At 44.2% G+C, this 27086-nt stretch overlaps 1 protein-coding gene across 1 annotated transcript in view; it reads left to right on the top strand.

Moving 5' to 3' along the window:
- Positions 1-27086, top strand: part of CABLES1 (Cdk5 and Abl enzyme substrate 1) — a 76078-nt gene that overhangs the window by 37101 nt on the left and 11891 nt on the right. Inside the window, exons 2-7 of the mRNA XM_075141989.1 lie at positions 24-95; positions 2370-2462; positions 9540-9617; positions 19887-19986; positions 21513-21669; positions 22444-22547. Coding sequence (XP_074998090.1) covers positions 24-95; positions 2370-2462; positions 9540-9617; positions 19887-19986; positions 21513-21669; positions 22444-22547 — 604 coding nt within the window. The remainder of the gene's footprint in view (positions 1-23; positions 96-2369; positions 2463-9539; positions 9618-19886; positions 19987-21512; positions 21670-22443; positions 22548-27086) is intronic.

Below are 27086 nucleotides of genomic sequence, written 5' to 3'. Positions count from 1 at the left end.
TTTGTGTTCTGTTTTCTCTGCAGACGTCGGCTGATCTCCCAGCGATCTTCTCTGGAGACTCTGGAGGACATCGAGGAAAATGCCCCACTGCGGAGGTCATTTTATTTACTCTCTCTCTGGTTACTTGTCTGTAAGGCAGGTGCGTGGACAGACTTGCTGTCCCTGCGCATGTTGGAAAGTAGCTGGGTGTTCAAGTTAAGATGTTCTTCGTAGTGGGTAAAGTGAAACCTCACGCAGCCTGCAAGGGTGGTAGGTGACACGAATTACACGTTCCCTGGCTTTAGGTTATTAAATAAAAAGTCAGTATTTAAATAAAATGTCAGGAAATAAAAAGTCAGGTTTGATTAATAGAGAAGTTTAGTTGTCACTAACAGGAATGACTAGCCTCTAACATAGTACCTTTAACAAGTAAGTACAGCTGGTTTCATAAAGTAAGCTTTTGAAGGCTAGTATTTTTAGTATTCTTACTTTTTATGGATTTTTCTCATTTGTTCTCTCAGCACACGCAATTTTATTTCGGTAACTAGTGTTACTGTCTTTGTGTGTTGGCTGGTAGGTTTGTGACTGCTACCTCACTAATAAATCTGCCCCCATCCTTGTTATATTAGCAGCTTCAGTGCGGTTTTATTTCTGCATGCAGGAGGCCACAGCTTCTCTGGGGACCGCAGTAATTAGTCAGTATGCAATCCTCTGGGGTGATAGAAAATGGAGCAACTGCTTAACAGTTCAGAAACGGGCTGATCAGCGATCTGACCGGTGCATGGTATGCTTCCCAGGTCAGCTGTTCGGCAAGGTGGCAGCTTGATTTTGAATGTCTCTTTATTTTAGGATGTGTAATTCAGCTGGTTTATATCGGTGTTTAGCTTATAGCCTTGTTTATCCACATGCAGATTGGCTGTCTCTCCTCACCTCGAAGCAAAGACTTGATAGCAGAGGCTGTACCAACTGGCCTATTACCAAGGCTTGATTATTTTTACAAAGCTTACCGTTGAATGCTTACCAGCATTTTATGAAGCTTTCTCATAAATTATTCAAACACGTGTAATTGGCAAAAGGTATAAACAAAGTATGGTTTGCGAGGCAGTATTTTTACTTGCTAATTTGCAGAATTGATGGTAGAACCTCTCTCTTGGTGGTATTTTCCTGTGAAGAAGCTAACAAGGCTAGTTGCAACCAGAGGGTGAGGGAATTTTGCTAACAGGAGGAAGGCAGAAATGGCAGACTGATGGGGTCCCCCCTCGGGGTGTGCCCATGCAGCCTGATGGCATTTGGGTACAGGAAACAGGGACCGGCAGTCCCTGGTGACTTGGGACCCGTGGTCTGTGGTTTCAGCCCAACAAAAGGACCTCTGGGGTTGGGAAGTTGCTGAGCTCTGCCTATCCGTAGGAGAGGATGAGAAAAATAGGTTAGGGAGGCTCAACGCAGAGGGACTGTGCTGGTCCCGTGCGCCGGCGGAGGATGCTTGTCCCGTAGCTCCCACGGAGGATGCGGCGGCTGCGGTCCAGCAGCCCCGGCCGCGCAGCGAGCGCAGGAGTTATCTCCGGTGCCTGCGCGTTGTGCCGTGCCTTCCGACAAAACAGCACTGAGTTGAAACAGAGAAAGCTTTCACATGGCGCTGTGGTTTCAGCTGATTAAAAAAAGCAAGGCTGGAAGCAGGGGGATATTGCTGTTTGTCTCATCTCTCCTCCCTCTGGCAATTTCTTTCTCTAACTTTTTAACTGCAATTTAAAATGTGCGTTCAGATGTAAAATGGATTTAAGGATTAATGTTTTGAAGAATGACTTTTTTTTTCCTGAGGTAATTTATTTTATTTTCAGTGGTTTTGTATGCTGTCAGGAACGTGAAAAGTAATATTTAGAGTCAAAAGCAAATAGGAATTATCCTTGCAAATGAGAGATTTAAAATCTTTCTAAAATTAAAACAAGAAAGAACTTTCTCAATAGCTCCTTTATCAATAGCTGAGGAGGATGCAAAAGTGTGGGTGTTGGTGTGAGTGGGAAAATCACATATTTACCAGGTTTTGGTTTAGTTTAGTTTTTTTTTCCTTTGAAAGCTTGGGCTAAGCTGTCACGGCAGATTACAGGAAGTTTTATTTTGCTGAGATTTTTTTATGATGTGTTTTTTTGCTTGAAGGGAGGGGTGGTGGTGCCTTTTCTTATTACTATTTTAAATATTCTTTTTTATTTGAGCTGTCGCATTTCCAGACTTATTGTCTTTATTGTTCTTGCTGATTCCTAACACAGGGTGACTTGAATAATTTGTCTCGTCTTTCCTTCCTGCCTTTGTGTAGACTTCTTGGCTCTACAGCAGGGAACTGAGTACTTCTATTTTTTTCTTTTTTTCTCCCCCTCAACTGATTTATTTTTCAGATGTCGGACACTCTCAGGATCACCCAGACCAAAGAACTTTAAGAAGGTTCATTTTATCAAGAACATGCGGCAGCACGATACCAGAAACGGCAGGTACTGTGCATGCAAAGGCTGCTTCTGCAACAGCAATCCATGGGGCGCAAGGGAAAGGGCAGGGTCAGCATCCCCGTGCAAGAGCACAGTGTGCCATTGCCACTTAACTGAATATATAGTAATGGGCTTTAAAATAGTCCGTGAAGGTGCAGTCTGCAGTGCACGCTCCTTCCTCAGGTGAAGTATGAGTCAATGGAAGTGCTAGCCCATGGATTTTTAAGACCTGTGTCTCCATAATACAAATAACTTGCGTAAAATGAAAATCAGTCGGAATAAACTAGGCATAATCTGGTTGCATTTCTTCGAGGGTAGTGCCAGGTGCTAAGTGTGAGAGGGGCACATGGCCGAACCCAACGGGGGACAAGTTTAGCAGTGGCTGAATGACATTTCAACATCTATTAGCGGGTATAAGGGTAGGCATCAAGCTAGCTGGGTTGTCAAGGCTGCCTGTGGCGGGAGGCTTACCGGACAAGTGACTCAAGAAAACAGCTTCAGGGAAAGGTATTAAGATTATCCTGAGTCTTACAAGATAAATTATAAACGTGACAGATCCCGATCGCACCATTGCGTCCTCCCGGATGCAAAGTGCTGGTTGGTATACGTGCAGCTGGGGATGGCTGTGGCAAGGTGAGGAGTGGGATCCTTGTTTCCAGGGCAGAGGCAGGCAGAGGGGCTCCCGGGGATGTGCGAGGGGTGCAGCTGCGCCCATGGCACACCGTGAGCTGAGGCATGCACTGCCCGGATTGCAGCCATAGGCACCGGTGGGACCTCTACAGCAGCGGTCGGCAGGGTCTTCCCATGCTGCAAAGGCACGGTGCCTGTCGTGGTGTTCCCATCAGCAAAATAGGTTCTTCATTGCAGTATCATCCAGCTCAGAAGTGAAACTAGCTCCTCCCTGCTTGTAAAGAAGACACCTGCCCTCTCTGTTTTTTTCCCAAGACAAACTCCCCACGTGATTTTATTCTTGTCCTTCCAAACTTGAATAGGTTTTAAATAGACTACCTGAACAGGTTGCATATAGACTAAACCATCCCACTGAGTGCTGACCCTTGCGCATACCTATTCTCATACAACTGCCGTGGGTGAGAACCACATATGTTCCTGTGGCCCCATTTGTGCACACAGCCTGTGGTTTCCATCAAACGTGGAACCAGATCAGTAGAAATTCTGACATTACATTGAACCGCAGGTTTTTATGAATTGAATTCTGATAGGTGTTACTTGGCTCGAGCAAAATTTTCCTCGTGTTTATTCTCACACGTACAATTAAATGAAGTGAAAGGTAGTAATCAGCATAAATATTGCAGAAGGTGGCTCTGAGAAACGACGGCTTTTAGAAACAGCTTTTATAGCAAACAGACACATGCAGAACTGTTGATTTAACTATTGTCTGACTAGCAGCTGATTATTGTCTTTATGACAAATACATGTGGTATCAAACGCTGCCCTCTAATTTTAGTCTGTTTTGTACATAAATGTATGTACAGTCTGGGAATTTCTTATAGCAAAAAATACTTATTCATAAAGTATTATACAAATTCCACAGAGAATGAGTAATTTCTGAGATGCATATATAAAATACATCCATAAACTTGATAGAAATATTACCTGCAAAAAAATGAATAAATATTTGGTTTCTGAACTCTTTTGTCCATCTGTTGCAAAAAAGTATTTGAAGGATATTTCCTAGCATTTTACCTTAGTTCATGTATCAGTCATTACTTCTGATAATATAACTGAATATTTTGCTTGCTAAGAAAACAGTGAGCTGTTCTGTTTTTCAGCTGGCTTCTTATATTTATCAGCAGACAGAGTTTTCCAGAACCATGATAAAGATCCCTTTACCTAGAACACAGACATACAATAAGAATAAGATACACAGTTTTGAAAATGCTTTTTGTCCTATGGACAAAAAGCCATAGCGATATTAGCTAAAAATAAAATGCAAAGTCAACACTTTGTGTCACCCCTAAGGCCAGCTAAGTCTAGCAGTAAGTAATCTGACGTTTATAAAAAATACCGTGTTTTTCCGAGGGGTCTGGATGCTGTTGCAGGCAGTGAAGTTAATAGGCATTCTGGATGAAAAGGACCTCTGGAAATTCAGGTGGATCTGCTTTATGTGTTCATCGTAAAATGAACGGAGTTTGAGTACCTTAAGACCTTTAAAGCTGGTGTCCTCCCTGGTTCCCTGTGACACGGAGGAGCATAAGTATTGCCATGGATAGAAAACCCTCCTGGGGCTCCTTCCTGTGCCTGGGACCTTGTCCCAGGCGGCTCATGTGTGACCGTACAGGACACAGGTGCTGAGCCGGGCTGGAGTCGGGCTCTCTGAGTTCTTTCCAAAAAACCCTGACCCTTCTGTCGCAGCACGTCAGCCTTTCACTTAACTTGAGGAACCCAGCTTTGAAAACATCTACACAGAATATATTTTTGCATGGTGAATTTGATAGCTGGGCTTTAAAGTAGCTAGCGCTTTCAGTGATGGTTTCACTGGCTTGTGACTGTGAGTGCCACAGCAAAGAAAACTGCAATGTGGGTGATAGCTCAGGGCCCCTTTCTCTGGTGACTGCCCTTATTTGCGGCTCTCAACCTGTAAAGTGATGTCCTTGTCCTGCGGCACTGAGAGCTCTTCCCTTCTCGGCCCCGGGGATGGCACGCGCTGAGCAACGATGCTCTGGGTCCAGCCTTCAGCAGTCCAGCAGCAAGGAAGGACCGGCTGTGGTTAAAATAAGACTTCAGCTATTTAGCACAGAGAAGAATCACCTATACACAGACCGCAGCTTATCAGCTAGTCCTCGTAAAGCTCCCTGTTGGTGGTTCTGTGCAGTGGTTAAACCGGTTTCTTCGGATTCGTAGGACGTGGCTTATTAAAGGAGCTGGAAAATTAGGTTTCCTGGACTGTGTTATCAAAGCAGTCTTGTAAAACAGCACAAAATAAATTTTCCCATTAAAAGACAAAGACAAGTTAACCCTAACATACAAATTAGCACAGGTAGCCACCAGCGTGTGGTTTCACGCACTTTACTCAGCATGTTTATTGGTGGTATCTTCCATAATCTGTGAAGCAGAAGATTTCCTATCTAGCAGAAACAGGCCACCAAAACAGCAACCTGAGCCAGTTGAACAAACAATTCCTGGTGAGAATGGGACAAGAACATTTCTAGAGTCATCCTATATAGCAGATATAAAAGCAGTAAAACAGTGCTCCCCTCCCACCTCCATGCCATTGCTTTCTCAATTTTTTTGTTAGTATACAGATCTAAGCCAAGGCCAAACACCACCCATAGGTCATGAAAGGTCTCTTTTGCTGCCCTTTTAATTGTGGAAATGCACACACATGCACTCTAAGAGGTTGACTATTTGCAGCATCCTCACCGTTCATAATTACTCTCAGCCATCTTCCAATAGCCCCAACTTGAACTTGGGAGACTCCAAAATCATGGCTGCTACCCAGACAGCATCCATGGCTTGTGTGTTCACCTTTGCATGCAGGGCAGCAAAGCCCTGGTAGTCAAACATCATCAATCAGATATGAGAAAAGAGGTTATAGTATTCCGCATGTATACGGTACATATGATGTATATCACATTGCCTGATCACAGCCTTTTGGTGCAACACAATCAAACCTAGACAGACGCTAAAGAAAACAGACATTATTCTTCTTCCAGTCAAGCAAATTACTGATTCTGTTGAGAGCCTTGTGCTCAGTAAGTTTTTGTGGTTTCATAGGATACACCTAATTAAAGAAATGGGAAGATTAGCTTTTACAGTCTCAGTTGCACATTGTCAGAGCTCTCTTGCAAAATAATGGTTGCTCTGAACCATAGTAATTAGTACAACTTCTTGGTGAAATGCGAGAATTAGAGAGTGAAAACCTTTTCATGAAGTAATTTTAAACACGTCTAGGTGGCACAATGGCAATCAGGGCACGTAAACCCACTCTGACTCAAGCTGCTTCTGATGTCAGAGGTAGCTCATTCAGAGCTGCGCAGGATCATAGACGCCCTTTGTTGAAGAGTTGAAATCCAGGAAAATGCTTTTCTCCCATAAACAATAACTTGATTTTCTTCAACAGCAACAGGCTTTCACCACACCTTCTTCTCCAAAGCATACTTTGTGACAAGTTTCTGGACTTTCTGCTCCAGCAAACCATTGCAGGCCCTCAGAATTTTTTTGCTTTCCATGCATATCATCAGACCTCTAAATAAAATGCCGTTTTATCTCTCCATGATGAGCTTCTGACCACTGCCCTCACTGCTTCTCTTCCAGTCCAGCTCCTAAGGCTGGTTTTGCACCGACCCCACCCTCCAGCAGCTCAGCAGATGAGGTTCTGTGGCATCCTGGCAGTGGAGGCCGTGGGCTCCTCTCCTGCTCTGCCTGGGAGATCTTTATGTAAAGAGGGTCCCCTGGTTTATGGAAAGAGAGGTAATACTTGGGTCCCCAGGGAAAGAGGTCTGAAAAAAATAGAGGCTGGGCTGGTGCTTTTTATTTCCTTTCTGGTCTGATTCCTTCTGATACACACAGCAAGTTTTCTGTGGTAACTTCCCACTGTTGTCTCTGCTTGTGGACATGGAAGCACCAGTTTGTTTTTCTTTAAGTATTAAGAGTTGGGGTTTTTTTTTAGGGACGTGTAGGGCGTTGGTGGAAGAGCTGTATTTCCAGAAGCAACCAGAGGGAGTGGGGGGGAATATGCTCAGTGGGTACCGTGGTTTTCCGAATTCAAAGATGCTTTCTGATGTCAGCCTTGAAATCTGTGCCAAGTTTCATACATCAGCAAACAAGGCTTCCAGTGAACAAGCAAGCTGTTGTGAGTAGCAACCATTCAGCAATAAGCAGTGGCAAGCACAAAATTAATCATACGCCAGGTTTTTTTGCTTGTGGATTGCCTTTCTTAAATGTGAAAAATTATCCCCCCCTGCTCTATAACTTACTGCTGCACCATGAGACCATCTTACAGGGTCTGAGATATTTACCATAGGTAAGGGGTGTTATAGCATTCAGACAAACAATGAAATCCTACTTTATCTGCTGCAGGAGAACTAATGCTGTATGCACGTTTATTATTAGAAACCCTCCTTTATTAAAGGGTAAATACCACTTTGCTTTTAAACATGCTTTTAAGGAAGAAAATAGGATTGCTATAACAGAACAATCCAGGAGAAGGAAAGTTGATCATTCTGCATTTTTCCAAGCATTACATGCAGCAGCTCTCTTGGGGATCTAAACCTTTTCCAAGAACGATGACTAAGCTGGTCCCTTAAGGAAAAAGTGTTTTAATAACAGCGTAACCGGTGCGAGATTGATAGGTGCATATGGTGGTTTTCGGACAGTAAAGAGCAAAATAGCTTGCTAGGGTTTGTTGTCCAACTTCGACCAGTATAGGACAAAGGATGAAAAATTCGGGTGAAATCCTCACATACAGATCTGTGGCACACAATGTCAGAAAAATCAAGGTTGGAGAGCAGAGTGAGGACGTGCAATAGCCCTGACAACCAGCCTAGCACTAGGTCCTAGAATTTGGATCACAAATGGAGCTTTTTAGAAAGGTAGAACGTCAATAAATTCTAACACTAATCAGATTAGAAGATGGCACAAATTGCCATCACCGTGTCTTAGAGGAATTTGAGGGGATGCAGCCTGTTGGCCAACTTTAGAGGGAAGATGGGTCTTTTTAGTGTACATTGCACAATTGTCGGTGTCCTGAAGGTAATAAGGAAAGAGGGTATATTTGTAAACAATCAGTTATTTATTGGCATTTTATATCTTACATCTTGATTAAGCTTCCTTTGGCTTCTTGCCAATCTGCTCTCTCAAAACTATAATTATGTAGCTGTTGGCAGTCCACGCAGTTTTATGGAAGGTGGGTCTTGACCTGAAGGTGGTTTTGATGTTGCTTAATGATATGTCAGTGCTTGATGGCTAAAGGTAATAGTGTGGCTGTAAAACAGATCGGTTGCTCTAAGGTATTTGATTTAATGCCACGCAGATGATGCAGAGATTTGGAGACTGGTTAAAAATACAAGGCGTTTGCTGGAAGAGTGGCCTGGATTCTGAGATAAGCTCTGTGCAGGCAGATAATGTATGCTTTCATGTAGCCAAATCTTGAGCTACCGGCCTATAAGGGATGAAGGCAAGCCATGCTTAGGGGAGGGATTCAGCCCTGACAGTTAGTGACCGAGATAGACGTGGCGCCGGAGGAGAAGGGACGAGGAGCTGTGGGATCAGTCATGCCTGAGTGCCAATGCAACATCATAGCCAAGAGGGCTGATGGGATTGCTGAGCGCAGAGGCTGGCGGGTCGTCAGGGCTAGGCGCTGATCTTAAAGGTAAGAGTGAAAGATGTGGTGTTTATATCTGGCATCTGTGCAACTGCTGAGGCCGGTGATACTGCCCAGAGACCAAGAAGGGTGATGGGGAAAAACTGGAGAAGACTCAAGGAGGAACCTGGAAAACAACGAAAGGATCTGAAAGCTTATGATAATAGCAAACTTCGACTTCATCCGTGAATCACGCTATTTCAGGAACGGGAAGCTGAAAATCAAGGGAGTCCTTCGGTTTAGCAAGAAGGGTCATGACCAGCAGCTGGAGATTCTTGTCCGATAAATGCAGACTCCAAGTCAGCCACAGAGTTGTGGTGTGCATCGCAGGTGGTTGTTGGTGTGTATCACCTGCGGTGCTGCTGGATTTGTCTGTTTAGTTTCAGCCATAGTGGTGAGTTGCCAGAACGGCTCCTGGCCTTTCTGAGTGGACTCCTTTCACTAGCACTCCTTTCACTAGAAAAACATCTATCCTGGATTCCAAGTAATGTATTCAAGATAGTCTTCCTAGAAAGTCTGTAGAGGGGATGGGACTCCACTACTCATTCGCTGTGTAATGTATGGCACAGGCTTCAGCACTTCTGTAAAGACTCAGTAGCACAGTACCCTACCTGTGATATAAAAAAGAGGAGGGAGAAAGGATACGTGATGGAAGTTTTATAATTATTAATTCCTCAACGGTAACATCTGTCGCTTTGCTTATTGTGGTGGGATTTTTAAATTTTAGTCTTTGATTTCTTTTATTTTCTTTTATATTTTAGAATAGTCCTTATCAGCAGCAGAAGATCCTTCTGTAGCATATTTTCAGTGCTGCCATATCGAGACTGTACCCAAGTCGGGTATGTATATTTATACATGTACTACATAGTCTTTCTGGGCCTGCATGTAGACCTGATAATGGACAACAGCATGATGGAGGTTAATGCTTCTACATATCTGCTCTGAGAAGAGATAAATGCACTTAGATATATTTGCCTTGTGGAACATTACCAGGTTGAAACTACAGTTTTCAGTCCCCAGTTTATTTATATGTGTTTGGTATCTTTGATTATTAAACTGGAGAAAACTACCCTCCTGAAATCAATGTTCTTCAAAAATGCACTGTTTTTATTGTTTCTTCTGACTTCACTCATCTTTGACAAAACAAGTACTCTAGACAGCACAACTTTTATAAGCAGTCTTAGCTTTCTCATTCTGCCACGCAAACATGGTGCTACTGTATCTAGATTTCCAGGACTGTAGAAGAATATTTGGATTTAAACATAATACCTTTTTATTGTACATTTAGCCGTTGGTCAGATCATTGAGTCAATGAAAACAGATTATTTTGGCCATAATACCATACAGGTTCTTAGCTGGTGTAAGCAACGTCCGTGGAGCTGCCTTGCATCCCTCGACGTGCTGAGACACTAGACCTCTGATAGAAAAGTTTATTCAGATTGAAGCATTTCTCCAAAGACTGAAAAAGCTTTTTGCTCTTGCGCTGAAACCGCAGAAGTGGAAGAAACTGGATTTGGCAAGGAGACGTTGTCTGGCAGGCTCTGGGGCGCAGCTTGCCGGGTGCCTGCAGAGGCGCAGCGCAAGGCTGGGAAGGGCAGTGCAGGTCGGCCGCAGCTCCGTGCCCCTGGGGCAGAGGAGTAAAGCGTGGCCACCGCAGCCGCTCGCCAGAGAGCTGAGAGGTGCCTGTAGTTGGGGTCGGCTCAGCACCTTCAGGGCACAAAATCTGGGGGAAATACTCAGTTATACCCACAAATCATCTAGGGTCAAATTTATCCAGGGCATAAAGGATGAATTTGGCTTGTATTGCTCAGCCATCTATTTAATTCTGGAGAACGATTTGCCACAAGCTGCTTGTGCATCAGTAATTCAAAACAAAGGAAAATTATTTTTAATGCACAAAGGAAAGGAGGTACCTTTGTAGGAGCGTTGACTTGCTCTCCTGTCTCTTACAGTAAATTTTTTTACTTAATGAAACTGGAATGACACATTAGGCAAATTCTTGACAGACTGGCATCTTTGTTCATTCTCCTTGGGTACACTGTCATTCATTTATGGTCATTGCCCTGCGGAAGTTGCCTCTTTATTGAAAATTGAATATATTTTGAAATGCTGATGACTGGTTATACCTTCTAAAGTACAGCAGTAACGAGCCCAGCTGCAAACCTAAATATTATTTCAGCATGTAATGTCTTGTACCGGGCTTGCGCAGCAAGAAGGGCATGGGATGAGAAGGTAGCCAGTGCCAGTACAAAACAATCCAGCCCTGTTCCCTTTGCTAAAAAGCCAAGATTTAAAAAAATGCCTCTGCCTTTCTTCCAGAGCATCAGAGGAAGAGAGAAACAATTCAGTGGCACCTCCTTCCAGGAACAGCTGGTGCAAAGAACAGATGAGGCAGTATAGCATAAACTGTAGCCGCTCTGTTCAGGCTGCACAGTGCTTGCTTACTTCGTTGCACGTTTTGGATGTGTGGTAGGAGGGGGGAGAGACACTGGTAGCCTGTTGAAGTGCGGTAGTGACGGCATCCTTTAGCTTTGCTTTCTCTGAGTCTCTGGATTGCTGATGTCTGTCCCCAGGCAAGACGTCCTAACTGGTTTACGTTCTGCAAACATCACTGAATAGTTTAGGAAAAGAAACAAATCGTTCCAGGGAACCTTGGGCCCGTCTGCAGTTAGGCTGGAGTAAGCCCTGGCAGGAGCGGAGTGGGGGAGATGTGCATGCAGGGGGGACTATTCCATGTGAGAGGAGCACAGGGTGGAGCTGCTGCTGCTTCTCCACTTCTGCTCCGACTCGCGGGCACAGCGGCCAGCGAGGAAATCTCCAGGCACAGCTGTGTTTTGGGGAGGGTGCCAGCCCCCGTTGTGTTGTAGGCAGCACAGAAGAGCTCTACTGTATCGATGCTGGCAGCTAAACTGTGCTAACAGATCCACTTAAGAAACTGATCTGAAAGGCAGTTCCTGCAAACACAGCTAAACTCTGCGTACTTGGCCAGGGTGGATGGGGCAGCATCGCCCCTCACCAACGAGGTGCAAGCAATGTACTCCAGGCTGAGGCCCTTGCTTGCCCACCTTCCATACTGAGGTCAAGCTACAATAGCAAGAACCCTCCCCAAGCCCCCAGACTCTGTTTTTGAGTGGTTGTACAAATACCAGTGGAAGTCAGGAGAGTGCGGGGAGGAGAGCCACAGAAGTACATGAGAGGATGAAGTTTGAGCTGTCCCCTGGAATATCTTTCCCAAATCCCCCTCCCCAGCAGCCAGGCAGCTGCCGGCTCACCGGAGTGCGGCTGGCAGCAGGCTTTCGAAGGGAAACGTATTCCAGAGCGGCACAGAGACTGCCAGAGGTGAATGGTAGTTTTTGCTGCCCGTGGTTTCAGAAGGCCCTTCTGGTGGTACTTGCTGGGGCTGAGGAGGAAGGACACCGTGTACCGGGGGAATTACTTTCTCTAGTTTTCTCTGTTACGCTGAACAGAAGTGAAAAGTACAAAGCAAAGAGTGACGTGCTGGGGAGAAAAATGTCATGAACAGAAGAAATCGCTAGAATTTTCTGCCCTCAAAATTTTGTCCATACCTGGTATCTAATTGAAACCTAATGCTTTAGCTTATAGTGCTTTTATGCAAGGGAAAAGGAGAGAATTAAAACTAAATTGACAAAGGTTTTGAGATGCGTTAACTCCTACTGGAGTCACTGAAAGGCAGGTACTTTTGTGGAGCTGGACCATAAATTCTCCTCTCTAGTCTGGCTATGTTAAGATTGCCCACATCTTTGCTGGTGGCACGAAGACAGGCACAGCGTCACCTGTTTCCATGGCCAAGAGTAGGGTAATGGGCAGGACCAGAGTTTGCTTTTCTTCCCCCACCTAGACCAGCAGAGCAGCTGCAAGAGCAGACACAGCCAGGTGAAAGCAATGTAAGGAAGGCTGTGCTGCAAGTCAGGAGCTGAAAGAGGTGCTGAGTATTTTGCCTGCTGGCTTCCCTTGGCCCCCAGCATCCTGCAGTGTTACAACCCAAGGTGATCAGACCCTACGCAGGGTTTAGTGGTAGCTAAGGGCAGTGATGAGAGGGTTGCCCTGTAGCACCTAAGGATTCGGCAACACGGATAATGCTGTCTGAATGCTTGGTTATGTTTTTATGAAATACAAAGTCGTCGTGTGATGCGCAGCTTAGAGATGAGGCAATTCAAGGGCAGGATCGGTTGTGCAGTTGCTACTCTTTTTTTCAATGTATTGGAAATCTTCATGGCTAAAGAGTATTCACGATCTGAATTTTTCTGCTGAACAAAATCTTGCTCACCTGTGAAACATGCCTGCGGTTACCACACAGAGATGTTGCGGTAACGTTTACAAACAAAACACATGCATGAGGAGATGCAGCAGTGATTACTGAACCTGTTTTACCATTGTGGAGAGGTACTTGTGCTTTATAAAAATTGTTTCTCCTCTCCTTTCTCATCATTCACTCATGTTATACTATGGATCATGTTGACGTCGCAATATTCTTTAATAATACTTACAAATTTGAAGCATCTTATGTAATGTTATGCTAATACTATTCTTCAAGTTCCTCTTTCTTATTTAAATATAATACTCCAAAAGGTGGAAGAGCTACTTTGTGAATGGTATTGAAACCGGATTTCTGGCTCAGCATCAGACTTTATTCTTCCTTGCAGGAGATGAGAGTTAATCCTCATCTAGTTCTGCAGATGGGCAGAAAATGGGAGGTAACGACAGTTACCAGAGGCGCGTCTTGTGCAACCCCTGAGCTGCTGTGGCTCACACCTCCTTTGTCAAAGGTTGTCACGGTGGAAGCTCACAGCAAGTGGGAGTTGAGCCTTGGTGCCGTTCCTCTTCCAGGATGGGGAGATGCCTTCGGTCACTAGCAAATAGCTGCCCCACCACACGCACGCTCAGCTCGTGCACGTACACACACATACTGACCTGCTCTAGGCCCTCAGAGGGGATTCTTTTCGTGGCAGACCAAGGAGTGGAGCTGCTTGCAGGTGGATTAAACAAGACTTGAAGGAATTATTCATTTGGAGATGGGCTCCAGATGGTTTGAGGTGAATTGGATTTCAGCCCTTTGAGCTAGGGATCAGACACAGCAGATACTAGCCTTTTAGCCGTTAGGCAAGGTCGTGCTCCAGGTGCTGGGATCGCTGCGCACGTCCCCAAAGAGGAGTTGTTACGGCCGGGCTCTCCCTTGCAGCCAGCACAGGGAACGTGCCTGCAGGTCTCTGCCCACCTCACTCCCCAGCACGGTCAGTGCAAGGGCGCTCTGCGGACCCCCTGTGTGACGCCGGCTGGGATGGAGGAGGACCAGGTTCAGCTTTGCCTCCAGGTAGCTACCAATGGAAAAGGCAGATTTCCTGGGCAAGGGAAAGAAAGGAAACCATTCTGCATTGCTTGCCTGCTCTTGGAGCTTCTCTAGGCACCGCTTCTCCTTCGACTTCCAAGGAGATGGTACAACCCTGGCAGTCCTCATGGATGTTGTCAGAGTCACTCCATATGGCCTGCAGGACATGGTGGCCTGCAGAAAGGCTCTGCATATGCTTGCAGCCAACTGAGAGCAATCCAGTTCTTGTTAGTATTTTAAGGTGCCTAAGCGTTTTCAAAAAAGACGACGGCAATGTATGTCTGTCACTGTTAGAGGTGTTATAAAGGAGGGAGAAGGTACCATATTGTCTTTCCCCGCAGGAAAAGAAGGTAGTACACTTAGTTGGGTTTACAGTTTTGTTGTGTTGTGGTTTTTTTTCTTTGGCATGCATCATTATGGTTCATAATTCAAAATCGTGTTTTTGAAAAGGGACTTTTTAGGCTTGTTTTTGTTAATGGCAAAAGCATTCACAGATTGAAATCATACCTGTTGTAATGATATTTTATTTTGTGATGTTGTAAGAACCCTTTAAGAGCTTCCAAGTTCCCGTGAAGTCCTGCCCAGAAGATGAATCTAGAGGACCTGGGGGAGGAGGAGAGCCGGTGGTGTTGCACGGATGTGGCACTGCAACACGACTAGTCTTACATTCGACTCCCAGCCGCTGGGCTTGCAGTGACTGACGGCCATTGGGGCTCTACACAATGAGCTGCAGGACAGAAAATCCAGAGCATCCAGCAGTGCGTGTCCTTATAAAACTGGCCAATTCACCTCGTCTTCTATTCTTCATGGCAGTGAATTCATTAAGTGGTTAGAAACTTACCTGCAGCAGGTATAGCTGCTGAATATCGCTGTCGTGACAAGAATAGAGGTATTTATCTGACTAAACTTGCCTCCAGTTAGGGGAAATATTACAATATGAGTAATCGAATGGATTGAAGCCCAGGAAACGGACCATTCTTCTGAAGTAAAGCAGCAAGTCGTTAGATAAAAAGAATTCGTGTTCTTCTCAGAAATGCTACAAACCAGCTTCATCCAGTTTCTAAAGATAAATCACTGCTGAATTTAACTTTGAATTGAACTAAGTGCTGGCCAGAACACTAATGAGTTCAATGATGCTGTGAGCAAGAGCTTTTCAATACCATCACCCCAAATAACATGTAGCCACGACGATCAATGAGTCCATAGGCCAGGCATTCCCAACAGCTTTCATTATCTAAATTCTGAGATCTTTGTTCGTTTAAACTGGCTAAGAAAGTTGTATGCAAAATGAGGCAAAAAGAAGCATTTTGGTGAGGTTGTCTCGCACGCCGCACCCCTGCCGTCAGTTATTTGGCAGGTCTGGTAACAAGCATTGCGGTGAGTGTGGAAAACCAGGGAATATTTATAGGAGAAATGAGAGCATCTAAATTGCCATAAGGATAGTCGCAATAATTATGCACACAGCAAAGCGGGATACTCTTGTTATGTCCTTCAGATTTGTTACCCAGTTCCTTGCTATTCTTCTCCAACAGATTTTTGTATGTGAGGCAATTTTGATTAAGTCATCAATCTCAAGCACTTTTCCTGAACATCTATCATTCCGTAGGCCTGGGGAAGAATAACTATCTGTTTTGAGACAATAATAGAGAAACTGAAATATCCCTGGTTTTCTTTACCATTGCCCATTTTCCTTGCTTCTCCCAAAGTGAACAGAAAACCAAAACCAAGTGTGTATTATTAGCTTTACAGAAACACGCATAAATCTGTTTTTTTCCCCACATCAGGACATTTCAAAACTAATCATCTCATGTATGAATTTTATAGAGCCACCGTTCTTCTTTTTTATGAGTTGCCCTGTTCTCCGCAAAAGCTAATAGGTTTAAATTTTGAACTTTTACTCCGTGTTGGGCAAAACATCAGGACAAGAGCTGACGTGCTGACACCTGAATCCATTTGGAGAGAGAAGAAGGATACTGGCCCATTAGAGCCATCTTCCCAGGAGTTCTTCCACCTCCTCTCCCTGTAAATTGCCGCTGGAGTTGTTGTTCTAGCAACACTCATGGCAATTAGGATCTGAAAGCTCTCGATCAGGCAGTCTCAGGCAGCGGGAGATCTGCTGCTGGACTGGTTGGCAGCACGTCTTTTCCAAAGCTGTCATTGTCCTTGTCCCTGTAAACAGAGATGATAAGTAGAAATTATTTACAGTGACGGATAAGAATAGTATCTTTTCTTCATGTGTCATGAACCACCTTTGCTTTTAAAATAAATCTTAACAGTCAGAAATCACTAAGCATAAAATATAGACACAAAAGGCTTACATCTCTAAATAACAATTATCAAGTTCCTTTTTGCAATAAGCAGAAGGCTTTTTTCATGTATCTAGAAATCTATTTAATATTTAATGGACTCCTAAATTATTCACAGGTTAAAGTGTTCAGCTGCTGCTGTCATTTAAAGAGCAAGTGCCCAGCAGGAGTCTTGCATGGGGCTTTGTAGATCACGTCAGAGCATAATGTTTGATTCATTAAAGAAATGTTATACTTCCAAAGGTAATAGCATCCAATTTATATTCTGTTAATCCTGGCCTGACTAATAAAAGGCATGGTGAGATGTCCTGTTTTGATTCCTGTCTACCTGCTCAGTAAAACTTCTCACTGTCCCACAACAAATTTGGGATCCCAAGTTACCTGGTTCTGTTCCAAGAAAACCTGTGAACTCTGTTAGGTGGAGAAACTTCTGTTTTTTTCTGCACTCCTGGATAACTAAAACAGTATGCTTAGTTTTGAGTGTAGTTTATAACACTGCTCAGCTTTCTGGAAATGGTACGCACGAATAGAGTATCTAGAGCTTGACATTGATGTAAATCAGGGTAACTCCCCAAACTTTGTCGGAAACTGGGATCTAGTTTTTTGCCTCCTAAGGAAATGTCATCCCTGAGCTTCTCATTTCCTCAAGCTTTCCCTGCTCAAATAAAGTGTAGTAAAAGGTAGTAAAATTAAGTTCCCATGATTTATTTTTTGCTTTTCGGTGTCTGCTCGAAACTCTTGAAAACTTTGTTAAAAAGCACTTTTGGAAAATAAAACAGGAAAATCAAAAATGAGGAAGAGGAGGAAGGAAGTTTTCTTCACTTAAAAGCCTCTTTGGCAAGGACCATCTTTCCTACTCCGCATTTTGTAAGCACCTTTTCCTACTGGATATTGATTTGTGCAGTTCCTCAATCCCATCGGTAATCTAAAGAACTTAAACACAGTGAAAGCTTGATTTTTTTTTAATATAAATTGCCTGCCCTCCGTATGCTCCTGCCCCGCGGGGCCATTGACCGTGGTGCCAGGGGAGGGCATGTGTCCCGAAGAACTCGGTGGCGGTGATTGGCAGCACTGGTGCGGTGGCTGTACCCAAACAACCGACCTGACTGTTCCCCAGGCACTATTCACCCGTTTGGAGAGGGCAAAGCGGAGGCATCCCCCAGGTCTTTCCTAGTTGCTCTTGGGATTTTGGGGGTGTGGGGAGGAAGCAGCTGTGCTGGGGCTCCCCCAGCAGCATGGTGGCAGCCCTTGGGCTTGCTCTCCCAGCAAGAACTTCGCTGAGGCTTTCGTGAACTTTTTGTCTGTAATAGGAGGGAGGGAAAAAAATCAAGGCTTGTCCTGCAAAAACTTGACTAGCTTGCTGTTGATCGTAGCGATAGGGAACTCAAAAAGGATACAGTAAAGTCGCCTAGGAATTTCTTGTTAGGTGGTCACTGAGATCTTTTACCAGTGAGAGGAGGATGTGTACAAGCTAGGATGAGCCTTTCCATTTATACGCTGATAAGAAACTGCGCATTGTTTAGTATTGATTTTCCTCAAGAGAGGAAGTTTAATTTTCTGTTTTATGGACAGTTTTCTCTCCAAACAGTAATATTTTATGACTCTGTTTTACAATGCAAGCAATCATATACTACCTAGAAATACAGAGCATATGTAGAGGAGGGGAAGACCCTAAGTAGCCCTTGCAAAACACCTAGGATGAGAGAGAATGACTGCAGTGTTGTTCACAGGGTCCTGAAGGTACAGTCGTCTTTAGAAACGTCCGAAAGATGGGAAAGTGGAGGCATTAATGTCCATCGATCTTCAGCTAATGTCCAGGAATCATTCCTGTGTGTGCTCACACGTGCCAGCTGACCCTGCTCCCAGAACACTGATTTCTTTTCAGTCCCCAGAGCTGCTCTTTTTTTTTTAAAGCTGCTGTGCTGACTCCTCAAAGGGTGCCGGATTTTCATTTGATGAATTGCAGTTATCTATCCTTGTCTGTTAATTGCGTGGAGAAATTTCTCTGTGACTTGTTTTCAAAGTCGTAACAGCATTATTTTTTACTCTATGCCTGTAAGGTTTTGTGTGGAAGGAAACTAAACTGTTCTGATACTATTTCAAGTAATCCAGATACTTATTTTCATTTCTGGGTTTGGGGACTTCCTCAGGTTTTGTGTTTGTTTCGTAGGTAAGACCTCTGAAATGGTTACTATTTGGCATTTATCTCTGTGAGAAATAGTTCCTTTAAGCACGTTCTGCGCAAGAGCGGAGAGGATAATCCCATGCCTCTGACAGAGGGTTATTTTTACATAATTATTTGTCCAGCCCCTCACTAACATGATATCAGGAAACGAGAATGATAATGTGACACTGTGCTAAGTGAACCCCAATCAAAAAACTAAGAGGACTTTGTTGGGATTAGAAACTTGATACAGTCTTTTCCTTTGCCGCAGAAGTATGTTTGCCAGCAGATAGACATGTTGGATTTTTCCAGCAGTAAGGTACATGATTTATTGGGGACTCACCGATTGCCATGTTTCAGAGAAATAAAATGAGTGACAGGTTGGAAAGGGAAGACAAGGAAAGGGGGTGTGCAGAGTCACAGTAGGAGATAGCCCGGCCCCGCAATCGGGTGAAGAGCCTGCAGGGCTTCTGCCTGCCTCAGTGTCAGCATCTCTCCCACACAGATTTTTAAGCACATATTGGACTTCAGCGGAAATCAGACGGGAAAATATTGCAAATTAAATAATCTGGAGTTGTATACAGCTGTCATTTGCGGAGCACAAATTTGCTCATAGTCTTTTTTACCTTCACTCACGTTTTGATCGTGAGGCTAAAGCATGGGGTACAGCCTGGTTGTCTCAGGCATCTCATTTACCTCCAAGTGTAAGATGCCGAGTGGGTCAGTCCTTCTAAAGTAGATCCCCAAGTTTCCATCCCGAAGGGATGGAGGGCTGGGTTTCTCCTGCCAGCCTCCAGCAGGAGGGTCACTGGGCTTTGGATACTCTCCTGCGCTCGGAGGAGCAGGAATCCCTCCCGGAGGCTTTCACGGGCAGTTACCTCTGTCTGACAGCGTAGGTGGGTGACAGCGGGACGTGGGTACATGCTCGGGGAGCATCCGTCTGCTGGGTACATGGCAGTCAAGTGTTCAAGCTAGATTGTTGGATCTCACCTGAAGTGTATATGACTTCCAGTTCCTTCCCAGTGCCAGGTTCTGTCAGAGGCACCCAATGATGGGGACCCTTACTCTGCACCATAGGTGGGGTATGAGGTGCAAGCTGGAACAAAGTGGGGGTTTTCTCTATAATATATTTTAGACAACGCAAGTGCTGCCCGTAGGAAAAGTTGTCTGGTCTGTGCTTTGCATTGGCATGTTTGGATTAATGCTGCTACCTTATTTCAGCATTGGGTGGTGGAAGGTGAAGAAGGCGTGTGTACTAAGAGCTGTTTCTGCTCTGGTTTCTGTTTCCCAGGGATATGAAGCTGGACGGTGGACGCCAGTGCCATTCTGCTGGAGTGTGTCTGAAAGAGATAATTGGTCTTGAAGGTGTGGAGCTTGGAGCGGACGGGAAGGTGGGGATGATTCCGTTCCTACTCCTTTAGCTTTTATGTAATAAGGGAAAAAATGGCTTAACTAATAACAAGCACAAATGTAAACATAAATTATAACATGCAGTGTAACACAGTAGTTAGTTAAAGCACAGTATGCTCAAACTGTAAATAAGCTTAGCAGAAATTCAGGAGGGCTGCCCAAGCTGTCAATGCAAACAACTCTGTCTCCTTGAAGAAATTTGCCTCTGGCAATATCTGAGTCTGTAAAGCATTACTGAATCGCGCAGCCTTCCCCTGGCTCTAGCAGGAGGTATCACTGCAGAGTGTATTGTCAGGGGCTTGAAAAGAATTTCTGGTGAGAGTTGTAACCTGTAATTCTGTTTGCTCTCAATTTTATTTAATAAAATAAATTTTGCTTAACAGTATATTTTTCCAAAGAGCAGGAAGACAGTAGTACAAATCTGATGAGTATTTCAAAATCCAAGAGTGCATTCACTTGAATAGAATAAGCAATTATGAATCTTTAGGGAGAGTGATCCATTTTAAACAAATCTATAGAGGAGAGAAAATTTTAATCATAAATGAAAATGTGTTTTGCTGAAAGCCTGATTTACTTTTTACAGTTCAGTTTACCCAGCCTGCTATCGTGTATGGATTTAATGGCGCTAGGTCAATGCTGCTACACATGTTGTGCTCACCTAACCAGGTGTCAGGCCAGACCACAGGCTGTAAATTCCTGAGGACAATCTGTCTGCTTATAAATAAATGAAAGCTCACAGGTTTTATTTGATACCTGTTCTGACCTCCTCATAAACCCGTCTAGAGTCTGAGACTCATTTTTTTTCTTCAATATAATGTTATTTTTGGAAAATAAACCTACGAGAAGCAAGGCGTAGCCTATTCCCTTCCAAGGGTACAAGCAGAGAATCAGTACGCTCTAAAAATAATTTTGTCACAAGTTATTCATTCACACTTAGTCCAAATTGGGAGGTAGTAAATGATCTCCCACAACCATTGCTGTAAACTGGAGCTCATTTACAACACCAATAAGACTCTGCCAGGCAAAATCCTAAAGGAGAAAAATACCAGAGAAGGTGCTTAAATTTAGCAAGGTTCAAGTGATTTGCCTCTGGCAGCTCTGTGCTGAGGGACCCGTATAGGTGATGCTGTTTCAGTAAAGAGGCAGCTGAAATCTGCTACGGAGGAGGCCCACTGAAAAAAAACCGACCAAACTGACAGATTTTTAAATCTGACCCTTGAGTAGGATTTTGTAAATCCAGTGTATTAGAGCTTGTCTGTGTGTGTTTGCGGTTTTGTTTTGTTGAAGAATTAATGCCTTTGCAAAAGCGTTTTTTGCATGGATAAACTGACTGCACTGAAGCAAATGTAGGTGGCTGGTGTTTATTCATCTGTGCCTAACTATTAAATCCAGAAAATCCTTCGCTAATTTGGCTTCCCTTGCTTCCAATTGGGATGCACCAAAGGCATCCCGCTGCGGCCGAGCTGGGCTGATAGTAACTGTCTGTCCATTCTGACTTTCTTTTTAGACCGTTTCTTATACGCAGTTCCTATTTCCCACCAATGCTCTGGGAACACGGAGAAACACAATAGACTCCACCTCATCCTTCTCCCAATTTCGCAATGCAAGCCATCGTAGCCTTTCTTTGGCAAGAGCTAACAGCACCCAGGGGAGCATTGATGCAGGTAACTTCTCAAGAAGCTTGTTTTAATATCCTTGCATAACCTGGTGATAGGCAGTTATTGTGAAGGACGGACATATGTAATGTTTTAGCCCCCTTTTTCGCTTAAATTAAGCAAAATGTAGTCTCATGTTGGGGGTGAAATAGAGCTCGTTCCCTGTTTGTTTAGCAAAGCTGGCTTAGGGGTGATGGAAAATTAAGTAAACAAGACTGCTGGTCATATTGACAGCCCCTGATGGCACTCGGCATGCCTCCGCCGGTCACCGGCATTGTTTGTTCCTCCCGCATCAGGCTCATCGTTACCTTCCTTTGCTATGGAAAATTTACAGGGGCAACACAGTAGTCATAAGCTGAAGGTGTAAATCATACTTGTGACCTTTATTAGGCTGTGTTTACAAAACCGGGCACAAAACATAAGCCAAAGCACTATATGCTTAAGATATTTTGGCATGTTAAATGAAACAAATGAAAACATCTGCATAAACAGATGAAAACTTGTTGCTGGGAATAAAAGTCATTGTGGAGCTTTATATAATTTTGCAGTTCTCTAAGCCCTAAATTCACATTTACCAGGTAATTCATAAGCTGTAGGTCTTCTGTATCTTTGCAAATTGTATTAGTAGAGTTTTCAAGATTCAGAGAAATCTTTCGACTCTTTCAAAAGTCTTGCATGAAGATCATCTTGTGCATTATCTGTGAACTCGTTTGCCACTTCTGTTAAGTCCAGAGGTTTCTTGATGTAAGGAATTCCTTTCTTATATTTACCGTTCTTTTATAGGTAGCGACCTGGGAGACTTTGTTGAATATGACCCAAATCTTTTAGATGATCCCCAGTGGCCATGTGGCAAACATAAGCGGGTTTTAATATTTCCTTCATATATGGTAAGTGATATGCAAAATTAGGTGTAGCACAGATAAATTTTGATAACAATATTTTGAAGGTTGAGGTTACATTTGGCCGTATTTTAAGAAGATTATTATTATTTTTAATCTACTAATAACAGCTGTTTGGAATGCTTTGTTCTAAATGACAGTTACTTACCGGGACATGTAAAAACAAACTCGTGGAGGTATTACAAAAGTAAACGCTTTTATTACCGCTGTATTTCATAAATGCTTTAGATGAAAGGCTTGTTCAAACAATGTGTTCATTCTCTCGCATTCAGAGGAAAATTTATACTTCCTCTAATTGGCATCTATTACAAAATAGGAGGATGCCCATTAGGGTTTTTCTGAAGTCATGAAGCTGCATTGTGTTTTGATGCTTATCATTCAGTCCTCGGAACAGCACTTCGGTGTCTAGTAGAGCCTTTGTTTCCCAGGTATTTATTTCACCATGGGATAGTCCTTCCTTTAATTGCAGCAATTACGAGCAGAGCCTGTGTATTTTCCACTATATCCAAACCCTGTAACAATAGAGACGCATAACTGTTCCTTCATCTGTACTCTAACTCAATGTTTTCTGTGGTAAGAGACTTCTGTAGCCTTTTTTCGGTTGCACCAAGTCTGTAGACTTTGGTGTGCTATTTTGGCAGGGCTCTTGCAAGATGCAGTGCTGTTGTATGCATGTGAGCACGTATCTGTCTGAATTATGCTTCCAAAGTAGTAGTAGGCAGCAGGGAAAAGCTGCTTTTTTTTTTTCCCCAAAGTGGCGACCTAGTACTCTTATCTATATACAAATAGGATAGGATTTGAAACACAGGTCTAAAGTGTTGTCCATGTCCTCACTTAACTTGGAACAGAGATATGATTTAAGAAACTACTAATGTATGTAAAGATACAGTCTTTGTAGGTTCTTTTCTGCACCCCACCCTGGTCTTTATTTGATAATAGGACTCTTGGGTGCTTCTTCTTCAAAATAAATGGATTTTACACGTTCCATGTAGACTGAAGCTTATCTCCTTGCTGGCAGGAGTGTTCTGCCTGTTGTACAGAAAGGCTTAATCGAGCTCTGAGGCTGTGTTTGTGCTAAATTTTCAAGTGGAAAGTCCAGCATGTCCTCTGCTTACTTTCAGCCAGTTTTACTTTTAGGGTTGGCAAGTTATTTTTTGGCTGCCAACCCACAAAATGTCAGCCTTTTATGGCAGCTACATCTGGGTGGGAAAATATTTGTTAGGTTTTGATATGGTTATTGTCATGGACAGGGAGCTGTCTTCCCTCAAACAGAAAGATGTTGTTAACTGGCATCCAAAGTGAACATAGCTTTAGCAGTCATGGTTGTGTTTCCAACCTTCCTCAGGCTGAGAATGTGCGCCAGCAAATCTCAGTCCTCTAGGATCACCCAAGGTCTTTGATCCCTTTTCAACTTGGTGCCAAGATGGACATGGTTGGGCCAGTCAAAATAGGACAGCCAGGATAGCGACCTGCAGGGGAGGTCTCCGAGGCTCAGGAGCGGGTGTTCAATGCCCTTCTTTTCCATATGCTGCTTAACCACAGCAATTGGAGGTACTTTTATTGCAATAAGGAGGTGACTGGGGATTTCCACTGTGACAGAGGTATGATTAGATGCTTTAAAGGTGAAAAATGGACTTCAAGGGCAATTGTTAAAATCAGGGTCATTGCTTGGCTAGAGTATATCTGCATTGACAGGGGTCTCCCTGCTTTTTCATTTTCTCTAGGGGTTAATTACGGCTGTGTCTGGAATTATCCCTTATTTCACATTTTGGGGTTTTTTGCCTGTATTTGCCTTCCAGCCATCACTTCTTCAGCCTGAGGGTCTGCAGCACTTGCGTCTCCCTCTCTGAAGGCAGGCACTAATATAAGAAAGCGCTGAAGGACATTAAGTGCTGTGTTTCTTTTGTTGGTGAGAATAACTGGCACGTGCCAAGAGCTCTCTTGGCCAAGGTCCAAGGATTTTGCCTGTCCGTGGTCGAAGCAGCATAGCTGTGATGCCACGCAGGAGCTGCACAGCTCTGCAAGAAACCGAAGAGTGGGTGGTTGTTCTTCAGGGCTTGGCTGAGAGATTTCACAAGGGGCTGGTGCTTCCTTCAGCCGCAAGAAGAGAGGAAAGGTAGTGTCGGAGTGTCCCAGGAGCTTGCAGGTTAAATCGGATTTTGCGACTCGGGCTGTGGGTAAGGAGGGTTTGTGCATCAAGCTGGTGAATATAGGGCCATATTGGCTATGTAGGAGAGTTTACTCGCGTCTATATTAGACTTTCCAGGCTCAGCTGGCATTCCCCCTCCCTGCAGTTCACATCAGTGTGAACAGGAGCATAATAGGCTGTAATTTCAAGTCATTTTCTTCCCCAAATACAAAAATCGGTGTATGCTGCAATTAATGCAAACTGCAGTCTGAGGCCAGCGAGAAACCTGTGGTTTTTCCCTGACCGTGCACAGCCATCGCGGTATTGAGAGACCTCTGCCAAATGACCGCAGAGCTGTAGAGCTGCTGTACACAGATTGAAACCAGTCTCTGGTCCTGAGCGGAATATAGCTGTAATTACTGCCTCTCGCAAGTGCCGGAGCAGCTGAGAGCGGCTCTGATGTCAGCGCCGAACATTTTCTTGTGTGTGGAGAGCTGCAGCTTGTAATTAAAGTTTCGTTCCTTGGCCAGCATTTAGCATTAACGCTTGGCAGCTGCAAGCTTGTAGATATTTCCCCCCGCCCCTTATGGATGTCAGAACAATTAATGGGGGGAAGGTGTGCGAGAGGAATGTGAACACATGGCGGTGTGGATGAGCGAGGCTGGATGCTGGGCTGCGGCGCTGACTGCGGAATAGGGCTACATGCACCGATATTAATCCTGGGAGCCCGGCTCGTGCTTTGCAGGCTAGGATTTCTCCCCTGGTAAAACTCTGTTGAGGTCTGTGTGAACGCTGCATCAGTAAACACTGCAGGCTTTATCCTGAGGCACAGGACAGGCAAAATGTGTGGTCCTGCTTGGATTTTACTCTGAAATACGTGCAGTTAGCACTCGAGCCTATGTTCGAGTTCCCTCCATTTTTGTGGAGCCTGAGTTTATCATCGCTGGCATTAACTTTGTAGTCTTCTAACTTTACTGGGCTGAATTAGTCCTGACTTGCAGAGGATTTTTAACTGCAAGTCCTCAGCTGTTTTCAAGGAGTAGCTGAGCTTCCTCCTTGAAGATAGCTGTGGGGAAGGAGATGTGCTTTCGGTTTGGTCTTTTCCTACAGCGAAGTTCCTAGCTTGAAAGGGTGTACACTTCCCTGTCGCATTTCTAAAAGTAAAACCCACAAACAGCCTGTCAGGGGATGATTCTGAAAAAGCAGCTTCAATACTTCCCCAACACAAACTCTACGGCTTCGGTTAATTGTGTTAGTCATATTTAAATTCTGGTCTACCCTGGAGAAATTATTTTGCTTTGTGTTGGCCTTGTAGGAGAGTCTACAATCTCTACCGCAATATAAACAGTAAGAGGTAGAAGAATTTTGTGCTGGGGGGCGGGGGGAGGAGGGAAACATCATGTCACGGTTAACAGATGTCTTCCTGGCTGATACTGCTAAAACAGGAATTCTTGCAGATTCTTAAATCTCTCTAGAATGGGAACTTTATCTACCAGACAGAGCAGTGATTTCTGTGCTCGAGTCTCGTGTTCACCAGGGTACATCCAAACTGTCGGTGCCTCCCTGGCCTCCTGCATTCTTGCCAGCAGAAACAAATTCCTGCCATGCAGAAGGAGAAGTCTCGCTCTGCAACAGGCATGAGGCTGACCCCGCAGTCCTGCTTTTGTTGGTAACACAGAAACACAGGAGCGTGTTAGCTGGCTGCTGTGCGCTGCCAAAACTTGCAGCAAAAGAAGAAAAGCCCAAATCAGTAGCATTTTGACTTTGAGTGACCCTTCTGTAATAACATCCCTGCAATATCTATCTATCCATGCCCAAGGGATACACTTGGAAATTGGTTTGGGTACTCAACTACAATTTCAGTGCATTGGTTTAATTATGTCAAAATAAATTGACAACTCTACGCTACTAATAAAAAAGCACGTCACAAAAGTCTGCAGTGCTCTTACAGCGGGCTGTCTGTCAGCCTGTATTTGCTAGGACTAGTGTCGAGCACAGCCAGGCTGCGTTATTAAATGTTAGTCCTCCAATGTGATTTTAAAATTAGAACTGCTTGCTGCCCTGGCCGTTTAGTCTAACAAAAGCCCTGCATGATGATATAGCGCATTCGGCCTCTCGCTCCCCTGTTCTGTCTTTCACAAGGAGCATCAAGGTCAGGAGTACTCCGCCATAGCCAGCGTCCTTCGGTGCCGTCACCCTATTCTTCGAGCCGCTTCCGTAGTTGTAAATTAAGCATCTCCAGACTGCTTTTTTATCAGCTGCTGACCTTGTATCCAAAAGCCTCAGGGAGCGGAGGATCACAGTGGTGGTATATATTCATATTTCAACCCTGTGCTCTATGCATTTGATGCTATATTTGGCTGAGACTCCAATAAACACATATTCTGTAACAATGACAC

Source organism: Calonectris borealis, chromosome 2, assembly GCF_964195595.1.
Source record: "Calonectris borealis chromosome 2, bCalBor7.hap1.2, whole genome shotgun sequence".
NCBI lineage: Eukaryota > Metazoa > Chordata > Aves > Procellariiformes > Procellariidae > Calonectris > Calonectris borealis.
This window is presented reverse-complemented; position numbering and strand designations above follow the sequence as displayed.